This window comes from Ovis aries, chromosome 10 (assembly GCF_016772045.2).
Source record: "Ovis aries strain OAR_USU_Benz2616 breed Rambouillet chromosome 10, ARS-UI_Ramb_v3.0, whole genome shotgun sequence".
Classification (NCBI taxonomy): Eukaryota; Metazoa; Chordata; class Mammalia; order Artiodactyla; family Bovidae; genus Ovis; species Ovis aries.
Window position 1 is genome coordinate 2,686,994 of NC_056063.1, and position 20,802 is coordinate 2,707,795.

A 20,802-nucleotide genomic window follows, 5' to 3' on the forward strand; every position below is an offset into this window, starting at 1 on the left:
TCGCCAGTGCCTCAAGGCCCCGGCTCATGGGTGGCCATGGGGGAGGCTCCGGAGCCTCCGTGACGCACCTCCGGCCTCCTCCCTGGGTGCCCAGCTCACCCGCTGGTCCCAGGCCAGGGAACGCGCCGGAGGGCCCCTGGTGGAGGGCAGGGTCTGCTCTTCCCTGACTCCCCCTCATGGCCGTGCCCCACTCTTGGTTGACAACCCCACCCCCCACCCACCGTGGCTTCCTGACAGGTGGTCGCCTGTGGGTGGGCCCACTGTAGCACCGACCAATGACTGAGTGGTATCTGTTGCCAGGTAACGGGCCCAGTAGTGTTGCCCAGCAACGGCTCCATGCTAAGGGCTGCCCTCGCTGTGCTCTGTTACAGTAGCATTATCAAAGTGATATTAGTGAGCCATAGAAGTTCCCCTCCTTTGCTCAGTTTTTCAGTATCACCTTTGAAGTTTGATAATCATCTGTGTTCCCTTCTTCCTTAGCTCTTTCAGCCCAAGGCCCTTGGTATTCATTCCAGATGTGGTTGCTATGAAGGCAGAGTTCTTCCTGTGACTGTTTAGTAAAGATAGCATTGGTTCTTTCCCATGGACCAAAATTCTCACTTATTTATTACTGTTTGCTGTTGTTTATTCTTCTTTTAAAAATTATTTTATAATTAAAGGATAATTGCTTTACAGAATTTTGTTTTCCATTAAACCTCAACAAGAATCAGCCATAGATGTACATATACCCCCTCCCTTTTGAATCTCCCTCCCATCCCACCCCCTAGGTTGTTTATTCTTATAGTGGGAATATATTTATTACAGGATAGAGTCAGCATTATGGTCATTTACATAATAGTTTTGCTATATATTCTTTAAAATATTTTTTGTTATTTACCTTTTCGTTCACATACAGTAAATTTTACTTTGTGTTGTGCAGTCCTATGTACCTTGTTGTTTTGGGTTTACCTCTTCAGTATTTTTGGTTTTGCTATCTCAAATGGACCTGGATTTTACCTTTCAGAGGTCTTCAGTTTTCTGGACATTTTCACGTGAACATTTATAATTAACATTGATAATTAATAAAATTTTTAAAGCTTTTTATAAGTTATTTTTCATTGTAGACCGTAAAATATTCTCACTTAAAAGAATTCAATCTATGAATTTAAATTTTTGCTCACTTTTGCTTTTGGGACAAAAAGAAATTTTACAGAAATGGAACTCAGTTGGAAAATATACAGCAAAGGCCCCATGAAAAATCAAATGCAGCAAGATAATTGGAAGGTGAATAGAAGATCAAATTCAATTCTGTAGCAAATTATTGATGGCTTATTGTGTGCAAAATAGCGTGTGAGTTGAATGTGCATGGAGATAATTTCTGATTTTGGTAAAAAAACTGCAGAGAAAGTGAAGGTGACTTCAAAATATTCTCCAACAAAAATGACATTTTTTTTAGTGAAGTAATGACATTTATATTTATTCCTTAATTAGGTTGTTTACATATTCCTCTGACATATTCACTACCTTACTGATATCTCACATGGAGATTATTTTCTAGATTTACGTTTATGGAATCCATAAGTATATTGTTCTTTACTTGTGTTGCCTTGCTGTAAGAGTTTCTGCATTAGTTTTCATCTGCATTATAAATGAGCTCATAATTTAGAATGCTGGAACTGAGAAAGCATTTAATGAAATTATGGTTTTAAAAAAATGACACAAAATAACTTGTTTTAAGAAATGTTTTATTTAAACAACATCAAGATGACATTAAATAAGAGTAAAAAGGGGACAGAATGTGTCATCTCAATTTTTAACTGTAATAGAAATATGTGCAATTTATAGATTAATACCTCAAGTGTAAATGTGGTTATTATAGCTAAGTTATTATAGCTAAGCTAAGAGATTATTTCTTTGAAAGAAGTTGAGAAAATTGAGGAAAGCAATGATAATGCCTTCTTGCCTTGATCTGTACCTAAGAATACTCTATTGAATACTGTTAAACACTATGACAGTTAATGAACATTTTCTTCTTTGCTAATGTTGAACTGTAGTTTATTTTATTCAGTGTGCTGCTGCTAAGTCGCTTTAGTCGTGTCTGACTGTGCGACCCCATAGACGGCAGCCCACCAGGCTCCTCTGTCCCTGGGATTCTCCAGGCAAGAATACTGGAATGGGTTGCCATTTCCTTCTCCAATACATGAAAGTGAAAGTGAAGTCGCTCAGTTGTGTCCGACTGCTAGGGACCCCATGGACTGCAGCCTACCAGGCTCCTCCATCCATGGGATCTTCCAGGCAAGAGTACTGGAGTGGGTTGCAGTTGCCTTCTCCTTATTCAGTGTAATGAATGGTTTATTGGGTGTAAGTAAGTAGGTCCAGAGTAGCAGGTCATAGCTTATAGGGATGGAAAGCTGATAGTGAGAAGGAAGTGGAGAGGAAAAGCTGTGCAAAATATCATTGAGAAGAAGTAAGTCTTCCTGGGCGGTTGGGATGGAGGCCTGTGCCCCCTGCCCCTGCCCATAACTGTAGGTTGGTTTTATTTGTAGAATCTTCTGGATACTTTTTTGCATTTGTTGGCTTGAGTTGTTTCAAAGGATGTTCTTTAATTTGTTACTCATACAGGTGGACTGAACTTATTGTATTGTCATTACAAATGAAGCCTGCTTGAGGATTTTAATTAAATTTAAACTTTGGAGAAAAATTGTTAAACTGAATTTTTTTAGCTTTCTTTTAAGTAAAAAATATTCTTTTGATACTGTTTATAATTCACAGTATCCCCCAAATTGTAAAAACAGTGAACTTTATGGTTTTAAGAACCTTCCAGATAATTTTTTATAAAATATGTCTTCTGATTTGTAAAATAAAATGAGTTAATGGTAATCCTTTTAGTACAGTATAGTGATAGGCTGATGATCTCTGCAGAGGACTGTGTTTAAGCATGTATCAGTATCACTTCATTTGAATATTCTCTTTTTCACTGCCTACTAATTAAGTCAAGGTTCTGACTTGCATAAGAAAATGATGTCTAATGCACACTGTATTTATAACTAAAAGATTATTAAAACACTAATGTGGTAAAATAATCAGAAGGAAAGTGACGTTTGTATTTACTCTCACCCCCGTGCTAAGTCTGTCATATCAACTGTTAAAACTGTGCAGTAGTGTATTATTGAACTGGAAATCAAGCTACTGAATGAAATAGCTTTGTTTTGATGTGAAGTTACACTGATAAATTGAGTGTACCTTTATTCTTTTCCTTGGTTCTAGGCAACAGTACTTCAAATTAATTGATGAGTGTGTATCTCAGATTGTACTGCATAGAGATGGGATGGATCCAGACTTCACATATCGAAAAAGACTAGATTTAGATTTAAGTCAGTTTGTTGGTGAGTGTGTCTCTGTTATTTAAATGGAAATATTTTCTGTCCCTTACCCATGGCTTAGTGCTAGAGTGTTGTTTCTTGCAGTGTGGACTCTGGAGGGTCCTGGATACCCTTTCAGAAGGTCCTCCTAGTCAAATCTATTTTCACAATAGTACTGAAACATTATTTGCCTTTTTCACTGTCTTGATATTTGCAGAACAATATTGAGAAAACTGCTGGCACGCTGTTGTGAATCAAGGCAGTGGCACCAACCTCCAGCAGCCCTGGGGTTCTTTGGTAAAACAAAAGAAATGAAATGGAACTGCTATTATTTACTCAAGAATGTCCTTGATAAAGAAGTAAAAAATAATAATTTTATTAGACATTTACCTTTGTGTATACTGTGTGAATATATTCTGTGTGAAAATATTCAAAATTCAATATATTGTATGTGTGAGTCACTTGTGCTGCAAACCAGAGTCCACAAGGAAATACTTGAGTAATTGTCTGAGTTGCCAGCTGAGATGCCTGCCTTTTTTTTTATCCTTGAAAAAAGTGATTGTTATACAAGTTATGGCTATTTAGATGTGAGTGTTTGGCACACACTTTCCTAAAAATGAGATGAAGATGATAGACTGTGTTACCAATGATAAATTCCAAGCATTTACGTAAAAATTTGAGTTTGGAAAACTTGTATTTGCTACTGTCAGCTTGACAGCTTTGCAGTGCTAAATTTTTTTCTGATGAGATTAGTGGTGATATTACCCTATATGATTATTTTGACATTGTATGATGAGATGTATCACCATTTGAAGGATCTGTATGACTCTGTAAACCACTCTTTCCCAGATGATCAGGGCTTGATGTGTCTAAATGATTTAAAAGTAACAGAGTGCAAAACAGTCTTTGAAATGATATGTGATTCCACATGGTAACTAGTGTTTAAGAAGTTGCCATATGTCAAATCTTGATTTAATATTCAGAGGATTATTTGCGTGAAGTTGTTTTTCCTCATAAAATATTTGAGTTCAGGAAGAAGTGTGGGATGTATAGAGTGAGAGAGTGGTAGATGATACTAATGGCACCGATAAAGCAAATGTTTGTCTCTCTCCCTAAGAGAGAGGAAATTAGAAGTTCCTGGGGGTAGGAGGGACATAGAAATAAAGGAAAATATTCTCCAAATAGGTAGCAGACTAAAGTATGGAATGATTTTGAATAGTGTCTGAAGAGAAAGTTTTTTCTACCTGGACATTAGGAATATTTTTCTTGAGTAGGTGAGAGGTTTTGACATTGAATTCTTGAGAAGGAAATAAAATCTTTGAATACTTCTTGGCTATATAAGTGAAATTAGTTATATAGTTAAATAAATTTATTGTTTATTGATTATAAATGTTTCAAATAAACTTCCAGACACAATACCGAAGACTTAAATATAGAAGAGAGTGTCACTGTGTTAACATGCTTAGATGGGAGACAGATGTTGGAAAGTGCAGGGCACAGATAACATATTAAGGTGGGATTCAAGACATGCTGTCTGTGCAACAGGAATCAGAGGATTAAGTATTAATTTAGTGCTACAGAGCCAGCCAAACGAACAAAAAGTTATAGAGAATTGGGATTATACAGGAAAGGGTTTTCTTAGGAAGTTGTCCATAATGCCCTACATAGTTAAATCAAGAAGTAATTGTGTACACACTGTATTTAGAGTTAAGAAGCTAATCACCAAAGTAATCTAATATAGAAAGAGCTGAGTGGTCCCACTTAGGTAGCGGGACTAGTTTTGGATGTAGTGATTTGGTTGATTTTTGCTTCTCGTAAGTTGTTTTGTGGTATGTTTTATTAAACAATGTTCATTATTACTTTCATTAAAAAAGAAGGGATATAGTACATCATGAGGCATCCATATGAATTACTTCTCCTGTGACGTATTCTGTCAGGTGGATTCCTGTCAGAGCTTTTTAATCTATTATTAGTGGATATATAAGTTATTTGCAGTTTTTTGCTAACAGTATTTTAATGAATATTAAAAGCAAAGTCCTAGAAATAGAATTACTAGGTGAAAGAAAGTATTTAAGTTTTTGTACATATTGCATAGTTTCTTATTAGCAAAGTTCCTTAATTATACTTCCAACTGCTTTTAGGAGAGTTGGCTTCCCCATGCTATCTCCAGTACTTGGCATTGCTTATTTCTAATTAAATATTTTAATATTTTTCATATTATTAGGAAAATTCAATTATCTGTTCTTATGACTTATCAATTTTTAGATTTTTATTCCTAATTTTATGCTTATTGCTATTGTACATTTTCCCCATTTGTATTGGCTATCATCTTCTCCTTTTCCTTCAAAATGTGAACTGAGGATAGCAACCTTTGGGTATTATATGTACAGTTGAACTCTCTTCCTTTTGCTGAACAAAAGGTTAAAATTATAGTTGGGTTTATCTTTCCTCTTATATTTTATGACCTTGGTATCATGCTTAGAAAATCATTCTCCATTCCAACATTATATATTGCTCCATTTTGTTTATTACTGACATTATTTCTAATTTTTCTCTGTGATTTTTTTTCTTTGTTAACTTTTAAAGTAACAGTGAATTTAAGAAAAATGTTGTCATTGCAATTTTAGATATTTGCATAGATGAAGCAAAACTAGAAGGGTTTGAAGAGAAAGCATCAGAGCTTAACAAGAAAGTAAGTAGTTTGACTAACTTTGCAAGACTACAGGGGGCCTCCTGCAGCTATATTTCTGCCTCAGGGACTCTGTGTTCTTCCAATATCCTTATTTCCTTTGGGTGTTTGCACAAATGCCATCCTCTGAGGACTTCCTGTTTAAACATTTAAACTCCTTACTCCCAACTCTGACCCTCCCTATGCTTCTGTCCTTGTTTTTCTACTGTTTTTATCACCATTTGACATGCTACATCATTTATGTATCTGTGTGAGTATATGCAAATGTCTTGTCTGTTTCTCCCTCTGTAATAAAATTTATGAAGGATTTTTGTTAGCTTTATTCACTATCGTGGCACCTAAAACAATTCCTAGACTGAAAACTAAACATATTTTTGAATGAGTGAATAAATAAATGATTGACAGTATATAGAATCAGAATTTTAAGGCTGGAGTATTTCTCAAGGCCTCAGATAATTTAGGGCCATAAGATTGAAATTATATCTAAAAATTTTAAGGGAAAGTTTAACTTGGTTTTGGTTTCGATTAAAGTTGCTTCATAAGACTGAGCGGAACCATGTAAAGTTGTCTTCTTCGTAGGTCATCAGTATTGAATGTCAGCAGTTGCATGTCCAGCCATGCCTCACTTTTCTTTAAGTTACTGTATTATGCTTTTGTCTCTACTTAGTGGGTACTTATTACACTTGTTCTCTGATCTTAAAATTTTATTATCTTTCGTTGTTGGATTCTTCACATTTTAAGTAGTTTACTCTGATTTGAATTCTTAGGGCTGATTCCTTTCGTTGGAGGAATCATGGTAGTAACTGCTACCACTACCTCAATGAACATTTCACTCAAGAAACATTTAGACTGAGTTAGGTACCATGCCAGTGAGTCTACATTTTTGATGTGTCAAGCCCTAAATGTACCTTAAGAGAACTGTACATTTTTAATAGACTTTTTAGAAGCTCTTAGGGCTTCTCTAATAGCTCAGTTGGTAAAGAATCCGCCTGCAATGCAGGAGAGGCCAGTTCACTTCCTGGGTCAGGAAGATCCACTGAAGAAGGGATAAGCTACCCACTCCAGTATTCTTGGGCTTCCCTTGTGGCTCAGCTGGTAAAGAATCTGCCTACATTGTGTGAAACCTGAGTTCCATCCCTGGGTTGGGAAGATCTCCTGGAGAAGCAAAAGGCTACCCACTCCAGTATTCTGGCCTAGAGAATTCCATGGACTGTATAGTCCACGGGATTGCAAAGAGTTGTACATGACTAACCGACTTCAACTTTCACATGGAGAACTTTGTAAGTGCCCTGTCTAAAAAGTCCTATGTTTCGCCAAATACTTAGAGAATATTATCTCCCAGGCCTTTGGCTGCAGGCTCAGATTGCAGCTGAGGATATTAACATTGTCATTTTTGCAAAGTGACTTAGTTAATAGAGGAAACAAAGTAATAGATACTTTAAATTACGTGTCATAAGTGTTCTAGTTGATAGATGTTTGTGTTGTATGGTGACCTCTCACCCACTGGCTCTGTATTCCAAGCTCAGTAAATAATACTTCCACTCACTGTAGGAAAGGAGTAGCTCGCTTCCAAGTTACTTGGTTTGAATGAATCTCAGATAGTTTAAATTGGCTTTTATAATCTTTTTTTTGTTGTTTTGTTTATAGTATTTGAATATGATAACTTTCTCAAAACACTTTTAAAATTGTAAGCTTTCAATGTAAATAGAAGAAAGATCTTGTTCAAGGTTAGTTGTCTCCTTTTAGTCAGCAGTTATGTGTCTTAGGTATATTCAGAAAATATTGTTCACGCCATAAAAGATTTCTATTGCCATACCATTTTGTATGTGTCAGCAAGAATTTTTTTCTGATAGCTTTATAAGGACACATGTAAATACTTTGCTTTAGGCAGGAAGCTATCATGATTGCTAGACACATTCTTTATTTTAATGCATAAATTTGAAAAATGAAGACTAGAAATGTCAGAAAGTACATAGAGAGTATTGAGTTATCAACCTTCCTGTATAGATTCACTTACTTGAGGAATGAAATTAAGTAGAGCCTCAACCTTAACTGTGTTTCTTGACATTTTTGCATGTAATTTTGTAAGCGTAAGATTGCTCTACTGACTCCTTTTGGAGAGGAAGCCTATCATTTCAGTTTTTGTAAAGTGCGTCTTTAATGGAGATTCATTTTATCCTCAAGGCTACTGTGATTTGACTATGGATATTAAAAAAATGCTAAAGCAAAGTTTATATTTCATCTGATCCTTTTATAGGGGAGGATGTAGAAATTTATCTCTCTTGTAAGTAATACAGATACTCTCAGTATGGTAAAGTTAATTTAGTAAGCTTTCTTTGAGTGTAGTAACTATGATACTGGTTGTTTTGATAGTTTTATTTTTGTTCCTATAAATAATTCTTTTTCCTTCTGTATCTTATTCTAAGACAGGACAGTGTACATAATGATGTTATGAGAAAGGTTTCTTCATTCTTAGTCTTAAGAATTTAGTTTCCTATTTCTTGCTAAGCAGCAGTAAACATTGACTGAGCAGTCATAAAGAGGAGAATAGAGAAAATGACCTCATAGAGATTTTTGAGACTGGGAGATTGAGGACCTTTATGATATTGACATGGTTATTCACCATAAAAAGGAAAGTTTGACAGGAATTGGCTGATGATTTCACTCAACAAATGAGTTTAATTTCTAAATATAAAGCTTTTGGAAAGGTGATGAATAAAGCAGAAAGAGCCTCATTATTAGTGAGCTTCCAGGTTGGTGGTCATTACTGAGGTGTATGATAGTACATTTTGGTAGTTTTATAATACAAGATGATAACTGTTTTAGGAAAACCCTGTATGGTGTGTAAGTCTGTGGGAAGGATCTCAGGTGGCCAGGGACCACTTGCTCTGGGAAGTGATGGCTAATGTGAGCCCTGATGGACAGTGGGAGGCAGCAAGGCGACTGTCCGAGGAGGAGGCACAAGCACATTTATTTTCAGTTTCTTATATCAAGCTTAGCATCTTCAAAACCAAATTCTTCATTCTTGTCTCTAAAAATGTCATTCCCTCAAATTATAATCCTTTTTTTGCCAGCTTGCAAAGCAACAGAACAGCATAGTTATCCTGGTTATAGTCCCTTCGCTCATTTCCTCTGTTCAGTCAGATGCTAATTTTTGATTCTGTTTATATATATATATATATATATATATATATTCTGCCCCCTCTTTTCTTTCCCTGTTTTCTTGTCCTGTTTTCTGACGTACTCCAGCAGGGCTTGCATCCTTGCTTGGATAGTGCCTTGTTTCTGTGACTCTAGTCTATCTTCAGTTCATTGTCCGTGCTGCTGCTGGTTGGGTTTTCCAAAGTGCAAATCTGATTACTTTGCTTTTCTGTGATAAATACTCTAAAAATTGTCTGTAGTTATTAGGGAAAAGAAAAAAGCTTTTTGGTTTATGGTAAACTTCCTTTCCATAGTTTCGCTCTGGTGTATCTCTAGCTTCATCCTCTGCAGTTTGTTCTCAGACCACATTTTGTGGCCCTTACAAGGGATGGCTTGTCATTCATGTATGCACTGTACTAGTCACTCTATCTGAAATGCAAGCTACGCTTCTCAGCTAATGACTCAAGTTCTTCAAACCTTAGATCAAGCATCATTGCTCCAAGAATGACACACGTGCCTCCTGTCCTTTCTCTATTGTGAGTAATTTTCATAGATTTTGGATGGTTAGTTTGTTTTGATTTTGCCACCGGACACTATGCTTACTAAACACAATGATCATATTCTTTTAAACTCTGTACCCCTAGTCCCTGCCACTCTGAGAAACACATCATAGTCATGCTGTTAGATATTTGTTGAATAAAGGAAAGAGGTAGAATGGGACCAGATATCAGGTGGTTCTGGTATTAGGTTAGGTATTAGGTTAATAATAGGGTTTTATAATGACGCCACTAAAGATTTAAGACAAAAGGAGTCACGATATATGAGCTATCTTTTGGATGGAACAGCAGTATTAAAAACACAAAGTTTGTAGAGAGAAAGACAATATTGGTTTTGAAAATACTGGAATGTTTCCTTCCTCTTGAAAAACCTCCCTTAAATTGGAAATACATTTATAGACTGGTCTGCAGTCTGGGATGCAGTTGTGAATCCAGAGCTGGTGATGGGGACTTGGAAGCCACCAGTGTATGGAGACCCTACTCCTAAGCCAAAGCCTAACCCTCATTTGACTGTGTTTTAAAGTCTCAAGGCTACATTTGTGAGCTGTTTGTATTTTTTAGTGATTGCTTTTTTCTTTTTTAAAAGGGAGTTAAATACATGTTCTTGATCATGAGACAGAACTTATGTTCATCTCTGCTAGTAGAGGGATTTTAGTGAAGATGATGGCCAGGTGAAACTATTTTGAGTTCAGGATGGTGACTTGTGATAAGTGGCTGTATCAATTAGAAGACTCATTGGATTTACCAAATTTTATCATTTGCCTTCTTCCTTCAAAGTGTTACACTAAGGTCTTTGAAAGATTAATTTATCATTAACTTTCCAAAGATTAATGATGAAGAAGATGGAGTTTATTCTCTTAAACTTTTGTTGAAGGTTAGAACCTATATTGGATCCTTAAGTTTCTGATGTTATTTTACAAAAAAAGGAAATAATTGATGCATTTACAAAGTGGAGTTATTTATTAGTAAAAATATTGAAATGGAATTCTTCTAAATCATGTTGATAAACTTGGGACATTTCAAGTATAAGTTTTCACAGGTAAGGGTCAGGGAATTCAGGTACAGTGCCTTGCTCTCCATTATTTTACACAAAGTTGCAATGATATTTTGGGACTCTTGAGAAAAATGCCAGCGTTCTGGATAACTGTAAGCCCAATTTGTTCTAATGAGAGGAGAAGGTCACAGATTTCATTTTTGGCTTTGTCTGCTCCTTTGCAAATGAATGATTTTGGTGGGACCTTGAGGGACCTAGAGAAAAGCTGTGGTGACTTAGCAGAAACCTACCACCACTCCTTTCAGAAAAGTTACGTGCCACTAACAGAGCATTAGAGTCAATTTTTTTTTTAATTAATTTATTTATTTTTTTATTTTTTAAATTTTAAAATCTTTAATTCTTACATGCGTTCCCAAACATGACCCCCCCTCCCACCTCCCTCCCCACAAATTTCTTTATGAAGAATAGTGCTTTTTATTTTCAGGTTTCTCTGTGTCTTGTATGTTTTTCTTTTTTTTTTTCCAGTTTGAAAAGGAGTTTACCGACCACCAAGAAACTCAGGCTCAATTGCAGAAAAAAGAGGCAGAGATTAATGAGCTTCAAGCAGAGTTACAAGCTTTTAAATCACAGGTAAAATACTATCTACCTGGAGTGAATTTGGGTATTGAAAACTCACAGGGTAACAAAGGTTGTATCACGTCTTCACAGCATCAAAATGTTGAAACTTTAATTTTTCTCATATGTTTTCATGTTTTTGTTTATATATATTTCTATTCTGCTGTGTTTAAATTTTTAAAATTATTTTGCCTCCGTTTTTTAAATTTGCATTTTTCAAAATGTCTAATCTCTTCCTTGTGTTTCATTTGGGTTTTGTTCCTGATGTCATGTGTTTGCTGGGTAATTAAGCACTAAGGGTAAGAAAGTCTTTTATTATTAGATTTGTCATTCATCACTGATCTTTATCCCACTACAGAAAATTATTGCTCAAGCTATTTATTTTTCAAAACCTTCAGCCTATGGGTACCTTGCAGTGAAAGATAAACTCTAGCTGAATGAGAACATTTTCTGATAATTTTTCAATTTCCAAAAGTAAACAGATTTAAAACACAACAAAAAAGGGAGCAAATCTGGATTATGAAGTAGATAGCTCACATATACTGTCTGCACACAAAACAGGTAGGAAGAAATACATTATCTACATGTTTTACATGGCTGAAAGTAAGGAAGTAGAATATTCAGAGCTAAGTTCCTTCATGTAGATTTACATGCAAGATGATGAGCAGTAAGTATAGTTTTGCTATCTTCCTTTCATCCTAATTTATGGTTATGTTGAAATAATGTTAGGCATACTTTTTCCTATGTTATTTGCAATTTTCTTCTCTTTTTTACTTAGTGTATAGTTTTGTTGCAGAGTCTGTCTGAAGATACTCTAGGAATTATATGTTAGTGTTCAATTTTGGGGGAAAAAATAGAATCTATCTATAAGAAAATTCTCAGTGATCATCTTTCTCTAGTGCTGCAAGAGAAGGTACCACAATTTGTTGAAAGTTTTCATCTTTCTTATGTGGTTCCCTCTCCCTCATATTAAATAAACATTTGGTTGTGTTTTCTATATTTCAGATTGAGCTTTAGACACTGAAATATTCATGACAATTTTTTCCTGGTCCAGGCTAGTATAAATTTAGACTTTTCTTTCTTTTAATTTTTCCCAATTGAAGCATTTCTTGTAAATCTATGCTAGAAAATTTTAGTTTATAGAAAACATATTCACTGCGTTTGGATATGTTATTGCTGCATATGATTTTATATAAAACGGGAATATATTTACATTTTGAAACATTAAATCAAGCAGTCTCCTGTGTTGTTTTAGATTGTGTACAGTGATAGCCTCTGTTTATGTCTTATCAAAAGAAAGCCTGTTATTAGAGACTTGACATTGACCACATACTCAGTTTTGAAGAACAGTTGACAAATCCCTTCTTTGGATTAGTTTATATTTCTCATGGAATATTTGCATTTGTCTTAATATACTTCTCTTTGATCAAAGCTGTGCTGATTATAAAGGTTATGAATAAAATGTGTTCTGTTATCCATGATTTCATTCCTTGTGTCACTTAACAGACAAGCACTGTTAGACGCTGAGGACAGACTGGGGGCAAGGTGATCATAGTGTCTGGCCTCATCAGTGACATACTCAAGTTAATCACACTCATCAAAGTCTAGAGCAGAAATTCAACTATACCTTTAAGACATTAATTGTTAACTATAAATGTCTGTTGAATGTGAGTACGATGTACATACATCCTTGACGTTCAAAGGGCTGTGGTATCTATTATCACAGCAACCCAGCCCAACACTAAAGTGATTCTTTCTTTATACATAATGTTTTTGATAAGGCATGTTTTTTGATTGTGGTCTCAATTTCTCTTAAATACTTTTTCTTTTTGCTGATTTTGGATGTTGATTTCAAGTCTTTGTACATAATCTATTTTCCATAAGTTTACCATAAAACTTTTAAATGATTTATTAATACTTATATAGCTATATGGCTTAGAGTTGAAGTTAGTTTCAGGAAATCATCATCACAAAAGTTATTTATCAACTCCTGTCACCTTCATGGTAGTAAAAATGCATCTCTTTTTATGAAGCAACAGAAGCATAAGGATAGAAGTGCCTCGTAACCAGGTCGTGTCTTGCTTTTGCAGGTCTTACTAAGAATCTTAGTTAATTTTTCCTCAAGGTCAAAGGTGTGATGTGGCAATATTATTTCGCTCTCTTTTTCTGGATCTTATTTATTTTATTTTATTTTATTTTATTTTTACTAACTTAAAAGATGGTGTCCCAGAGAATTCTGTATATAAACCTTCATGCTCCGTCCTCTGGGTGAACTTACCTGCACAAATGGCTTCTTCAGCTGTCCTGTTGAGACTGCTAACTTGCAGATCTTTTAGACCGGGGTCACTATTCGCCTCCTGGACATCTCCACCCACATGACCATAATTACCTTAAAATGGGGAGTAATATTTCTGACAGTTACATTTTTATGAAAACAAAAGCTATAATAATACTCTTAAACTGGGGAAAATTTTTTGTGGAAATTTTGTTTGTAGGTTAAACCACATGGCATTACTGAAATTCAGTTGTTTTTGGTATAAAACAAAATTTTGAGAAATGTATGCTTGAACCTGCCTTGTAGAGAGCTCTTTGTCATGGTTCTTATTATTTTTCCCCTGTAGTTTGGTGCCTTGCCGTCTGGTTTGCCTCCTTCAGATGGAAACGGAACTGGCCCTCCAGCCCTGCCTCCGCCGCCGCCGCCCCCACCGCCACCGCCGCCGCCGCTCCCGGGGCTGCCCTTACCCCTTGGCGGCGGGCCTCTGCCCCCGCCCCCTCCGCTGGGACTTCTCAGTGGACAGACCGCTCCACCAGCACAGATGCTGCCTTTTGGGTTAAAACCAAAGAAAGAATTTAAACTGGAAACCAGCATGAGAAGATTAAATTGGTTAAAGGTATAACAGAAACAAGTAGAGAAATAATACTGTTTCTTAGATTAAAGCTTAAATTTGTATTTACTGGTATATAGTTTCCAATGGGAACCGTATTCAAAATGGTATTAAATAAACGGGAATTCTTTTAAGGAAAGTGTTGAGTTTAAAGCCCTTTAATGGCAACCCGCTTCAGTATTCTTGCCTGGAGAATCCCATGAACTGAGGAGCCTGGTGGGCTATAGTCGATGGGGTCTCGAAGAGTTGGACACGACTGAGCGACTTCACTTTCACTTTCACTTTCAAGCCCTTTACTGTTGCCTAAAGCTTTCTAGTTTATAAATTGGGTAGGAGTCTATGATAATTATACTGGGATTTGGTTTATAATCAAATGCATACATAACATTTAAATGCATACATAATTTTATATTATGATTATACTGTGTATTTTTAAATGTTTTAAAAAAGTACAGAAAAGTTAGTATTCTTAGGAACTTTTTTATGTTGGTAGTTATTGCAAAAATTATTGCTTGCTGTCGGAGGTGGATATTTAGTTGAGACACAGGAATTCTGAATCCTGCAGAAAGATGGTTTCACAAGTCACATAAACTGAGCATTGCTAAAGATTAGGAGAAGTATAACTGAGGAAGAACTAACTTCATTGCATTCAGCTTCAGTCCCCAACTATTTGAGAGTGGAACCTTTTTTTTTTTTTCCTTTTCCCTAATAACACCTTAACTTTATGCAGAACTTATATTGCATTGAACAGACTTTGTAAAAAATCTTACGGCAGTTACTCCATAAATACCTGCTGGAAGCTCTGGGGTACTGGGTGTGTAGATGGTGACTGGGTGGGGGACAGATGATACACTCAACCATTTGTGAATCTGTCTTCTCTCTGACTGCAGATCAGACCTCAGGAAATGACTGAAGACTGTTTCTGGGTAAAAGCAAATGAAAATAAGTATGAAAGTGTGGATTTGCTTTGTAAACTTGAGAATATATTTTGTTGCCAGCCAAAACGTAAGTTTAATATCTTAGTTATTTGTTACTTTTAGTATTTTAATATTGTAACTCTTTAGATGCTTTGAATAGTATTATTTGTATCCCAGAAATGATGTTTTTACAGTACTAATGAATAAATGAAGTTAGTTTTTTTTATGTAGAGTATCACCTGAGCAGTTTTTTAAATGCAAATGATTAATACCAGAGTTAAATTTCTTTTAACGATACATTCTTTGAAGATGTTCTAAGTTAGACTTTCATAAAGGAGGATATTTTCACAGAAAGTTTTGATATGAAAATTTCCTCTAGTCAATGAGAAATAGAAAAACAAAATCAAAATGTGAGTCTTCCTCTAGTCATAATTTTCTCACTCTTTAATGTTGCAGTGACTACCATGTAATTAATTAGTATGACTCACATGGGTTAGAAATGATCAGATTTATAGATTATTTTGAAAGGTAGCTTGAAATAGAGTCTGTGAGTAGATTATATCATCTTTTCATTATGAACAATGAAATCCATTTTTAAGACCTACCCAAAGATAGCTTTTACCTATGCACTGTGAATTTTCTCTTTTTAACAATTATATTTAGGAATTACTCTTGTCTGAAATTTGATTTTGACATGGGCCTACCGTTTATGTTTCAGGGTTGATACTCACATACACTGTTTATTTCATTTTCAGTAACACATTTTAGATTTGTCGTACAAACCACTTACATCAGGCATTGTCTTTTAATTTTCAGAAAGGAGCCTTTTAGCAGACTTATGCCACTTATATCCCTGGGCCCATCAAACAGAGAGGTGGTAGGGAGAGATTGCATTGGACAGAGCTGGGAATGCTCAGTGTAGACTAAAGAGCTGGCTTCTTAAACTGCCTACTGCATGCTGGGTACCATGCCAGAGGCTTTATGTACCTGATTTAACTTGATCGTCACAGCAACCAAGGGATGCTGGCAGATACCAAAAACATCATTTGCATTCCTTTTAAATGTGTTCTAAAATATAAATTAGAAACTGTTTCTAAAAAATAATAGAAGTTAGAAACTCTAACAGGTAATTGTGAATTAGATTTCTAGAATTTGTTTTAATTCCAAAGTCTTTATCATATATTTTGGAACACCATTTTTCCTGACTAAAATAGTAAAAATAATATATTTTCATCTTTGAAAACCAGGGGAATTTCTTAGTAAGCTAACCCTAGTAAAACTTGTGAAGTAAGCAGATCTTAATTTTACCTTTTGATTATGGAGAATCAAAATTTTCTTTGGAAAAGATTAGTGCACTCTTCAGGCAATCAAGGAAAATATATGGCAGTTAAAATGTGTATTTGCATGTAAAACACTTCAGAATTTCAGATTTCATAATCTGGAATTGATTAGTTTTCCCTTTGCTTTTCTTGTAGGTGGAAAGGGTGATATCTAAAAGCTGTTTAAGTAATACTGCCATCCAGCTACTTTTTTTTTTCCTCTCTGTACTCTGATTACTTTCTTAATTAATGAGGCTCAAAAGGGAAACTTGTTAGCATGCCTTCAATTTAGCTGTAGTGTTAGCCTGAAATGAAATAATTGGACCTTTAAAAAATTCTTAAGTCATCTAACTTTAGCCTTATGATTTAAGGTTGAAAAAAAATAGACATTAGCTCAATCTAATACCAGTTGTAAAGGTTAAGGTGAGGAAATGATGATCCTTTTCTGAATATTCCATATTTCACTATCTTTCTGACTCTGTGTATATCCCCAGTGCCCCAAATCTCTCTTCAGTTTGACTTAGAGGCTGGCAGAGGTCTATGACATCTTTTCTTTCAACTCAAATGCAGCTTCCTCTTTTCTGTGACACTATATAATATTTCCACGATCATTGGAAAAATGAGGAAGACTACGGTCATAACGCTGGGGAATGCCAACATCTTACAATGCCAACAGGCGGCAAGCTGTGAGGGCAACTGTTTTTTTGGTCGGGATTTTAAACAATAACTCCTAGAAAGCATTAGTTGAGGAGCCTTAAATGTGCTTTTTGGCCTGATTAGTATTTTATTAGAAAAGGTCATTTGTTATTGCTTTCAGAAGGACAGGACTTTGTGTAAATATAGGAAAAATCAGAAAGGAAGGCAAGACGAAAGTGCCTGTAAAACTTAGACAAGACACAGGGGTGTTGGATAGGTTGCTCCTTGTTCCTTTATTCATGGCCTGGCTGCAACTTTTGCCTATTTCCCATGATGCCAAAGTTTTCTTTGAATCAGTTTTGTCATTTCTGCAGAATTCAGAATGGAAATGAAGTTGCTCTCCCCTCTCTAGCAGGCAGGGGGCGATAGAGGCATGGACATGGGTTGATTGTCGTTGTTGGCTTGCATCACAGTTTGGCAGGAAGGACACAGGATTTAGATTACTGGAAAATTACAGGTTTTTAGAGAAAAGGTGTATTTTTTTTTTTTAATTGTAATACCTCCATAGACTAAGAACCAAGGCTCTTTCTCTGATTACAAAGGTGAATGTTCTGTTCCAGGCATTTTAAATGGTAGGCACCAATCTTTGTGCATTTGAAATTAGCAGAAAGGAAAAAGAAAAAAAAAACAAAAACAAAAACAGAACTGAAGCCATTAATTTAAAAAGAACCTTGGAATTCTCTTTCATATTCTTTATTTTTTTTGTTACCAAGTATGGTTCTTTGTCTTATAATGCTTTCGGTTTATGAGGGATTTAGGTTAAGATAATTGGGTTTCAGAGGTCTCATACCCAGAAAAGGAAGAGGAACTAATCTTTCCTATTGAGTACCTGTGGTATACCAGCCCTGAACTGGGTCATCTTCATGTGATTTTGTTTAATTTTTACTGCATCTCTTCTGGGAGAAGGCAATGGCACCCACTCCAGTATTCTTGCCTGGCAAATCCTATGGATGGAGGAGCCTGGTAGGCTGCAGTCCATGGGGTCGCTAAGAGTCGGACACGACTGAGCGACTTCACTTTGACTTTTCACTTTCATGCATTGGAGAAGGAAATGGCAACCCACTCCAGTGTTCTTGCCTGGAGAGTCCCACGGACGGGGGAGCCTGGTGGGCTGCTGTCTGTGGGGTCGCACAGAGTGGGACACTACTGAAGTGACTAGCAGCAGCAGCAGCAGCATCTCTTGTTAGGTTTTTCTCTTGGTCTGCTGATTGAAACAATTGTAACTCCACACAGTACCACCCTGCCCCATCAACTCACAGATGGAGCAAGATGTTCTTGAGAGAGTTGAGCCTTTCCTCTTAACTCATGTTGCTCTTTATTATTTTTCTTACCTTTTTTTCCAGTTAGATTTTACTTATTTTGCTTTTTAAACTAATCTCCTTTTTATGACTTTTATAACACTGCTTCAATGGGAACATGTCTTGTATCATAAGGAGTACAGAAACTCCTTAGTCATTTCCTATGAAATCAACATTTTTTTCTGATTGTTATATCATTTTCTTTTTTATACTTCATTTCCCTAATAAGTATCTCACTTTGGTTTCCTTGCTTCTCTCCATCCTAAACTTTTGAGATGAATCTTAGTTTTCCATTGTTTAGATTCTTTTGAAAATAACATGTTGGCATTTTTCCTAATCATATATTTTTTCCCTCATCTGCCTCATTAATTTCTCCTGCTTTTTCTCTGTCCTGTTTATCTACAGTTGTTCACGTCAAGTATTTACAGGGGGCATATTGTATGTGAAGACTTGTGTTTGGCACTGGGGACACTGTGGTGAGGAGGTGGACATGGCCCTAGAATCACATTGCCTTATGGCCTTGATGATGTGCAGTCAGGTTCGCAGGTGAAGTCTAATAACCAGGAGTGAGATAAGCAGTGCTCATCTTGATTATAGAAAAGCCTGCCATGTTTTACTGTTTCAGGCTTCTGTTAAGACTTAACAAGGTTATAAAGCAGCATTGTTTATATATCTCTCAGAAATTTAATCACAATATTCATATACTGAACATTTGGTATCATCAAAATAATGCTAATGACCTGTGTATTTTTTACCAGATTGGAAGCATCTGTTGGTTAATTTTTACAGGCTGTTGGCAAATGGATTAACGTATACTAACAGGTTATTGGTGTTGGATTTATCAAGTAAAATTAATATTAATTACGTTCATCATTCACAAACTGTTAATAGGGATTAAAGGGCTTTCTGAAAGTATATGAATAGTCTAATTCGCTTAGACTGATTAATTATGAAAATGTGATTCCACAATTGTTAGATTTCTGAAGTAATCACGTTTTATAACAGGTGTATCATATTTGCCAGGTAGAGTCAATAAACTGGTTTATAAATAATTTCTCAACTGAACAGTTATGGCATATGGAAACAGTTAATGGATTATGTACTTAAAAACAAATCAAGCTTAGATTTCTGACATCATAGTTCAGTGGACAAACCATGGATTTTCCCAGTGACTTGGCTGTGTTCAGGATGTGTCTTTGTGTTTGAAACACAATTTATTACTCTGTACAGACCAAAGTGTATAAAAATCCTGAACTACCTCCGAAGCCTACATTAAGATGAACAATATAATTTGTAACAGAGAAATATGGCTCTTGACGGCATGTTAATATAAAAATGATGCCAAAATGAACGTATCTTCAACATCTTGCAGATTTCTGAGAAGACATTTGACAAATACTAATTTAGGAAAATTGGGGAGGAAGTTTGTGGAGAATTAAATATTTTTCTAGGGATCTATTTTGGTTTTTATCTGTGACTGAATATGAAAAAACTTTAAGGAAATTATGAGGTAGGTCAGAAATGTCATGCTTGTTTCACCATTAGGGAGTATCTCATTGTTACCAATTGTATTCTCTGTTGTATTGCAAAAGAGACCAGAATTTATTCTGAAAGCTTTAGTGAGGTAAAACCTAGAGAGAGAGGGTAAAGAAAGGGGTTGTTTAGGTCAGAGCCACAGGCAACGTTCAGGTCCACAGAATGTGTCAGTCCCATGCTTAGTTACCCAGCATACCTTTGGCATGTCGTGATAGAAGCTTTGAAAGTTCCTGTAAGTAGTCGTGTTTCTTATATACTGTGGTGATGCTGTAAACAGAAAGGAAGGAGGCTTGGATTTGCTTATATCGTATTGGGGAGTGTGTGCCCATAAACGCGGACTTTCCCCCTTTCCTTTTTTGTCTTTTTTGTTTCTTCTTCCGTCAGAGAAAGGAATGGTATCAGGGCATTGGATTCCACTAGAGTCATTTGACTAGTAGCAGATTGGGCAATGCCGTCTCCTGTTTTACAAGTAATTCAACTTGGTATTTTATTTCTGGTAGCAGTTTTCCGTGGTGCACCTGTAGCTATCAAACCTTAACAAAATTGTAAATTTGTTACATTCTGTCCTCATCTGTTAGATTTTTTCTCTTAGGATTTCTCTTCCATTTCCTGCATCCTCTGCCTTCTTCCTCATTTACGCTGGCGTCTCTTCTTACCCTCTGATTGCTCAATGTACACTTTGCAGTTGCCATGTCTGCAGTATGTTCTATTACTCAGGATTCCCACATAATTAGTGCCCAGCGTTATTCTCCAGAAAATAAAAATGAGGCTCTTCCTTCTGAGTGTGTTATTTTAATCTAAAGCAATATTTTGT

At 35.9% G+C, this 20,802-nt stretch overlaps 1 protein-coding gene across 4 annotated transcripts in view; it reads left to right on the forward strand.

Annotated features, from left to right (window-relative positions):
* The window catches only part of DIAPH3 (diaphanous related formin 3), a 571,588-nt gene that overhangs the window by 197,088 nt on the left and 353,698 nt on the right, over nucleotides 1-20,802 (forward strand). For all 4 annotated transcript variants that reach the window (XM_060394025.1, XM_060394029.1, XM_060394026.1 and 1 more), the window contains 5 exons: nucleotides 3,247-3,365; nucleotides 5,969-6,033; nucleotides 11,248-11,352; nucleotides 13,959-14,228; nucleotides 15,113-15,227. In XM_060394025.1, coding sequence (XP_060250008.1) covers nucleotides 3,247-3,365; nucleotides 5,969-6,033; nucleotides 11,248-11,352; nucleotides 13,959-14,228; nucleotides 15,113-15,227 — 674 coding nt within the window. The remainder of the gene's footprint in view (nucleotides 1-3,246; nucleotides 3,366-5,968; nucleotides 6,034-11,247; nucleotides 11,353-13,958; nucleotides 14,229-15,112; nucleotides 15,228-20,802) is intronic.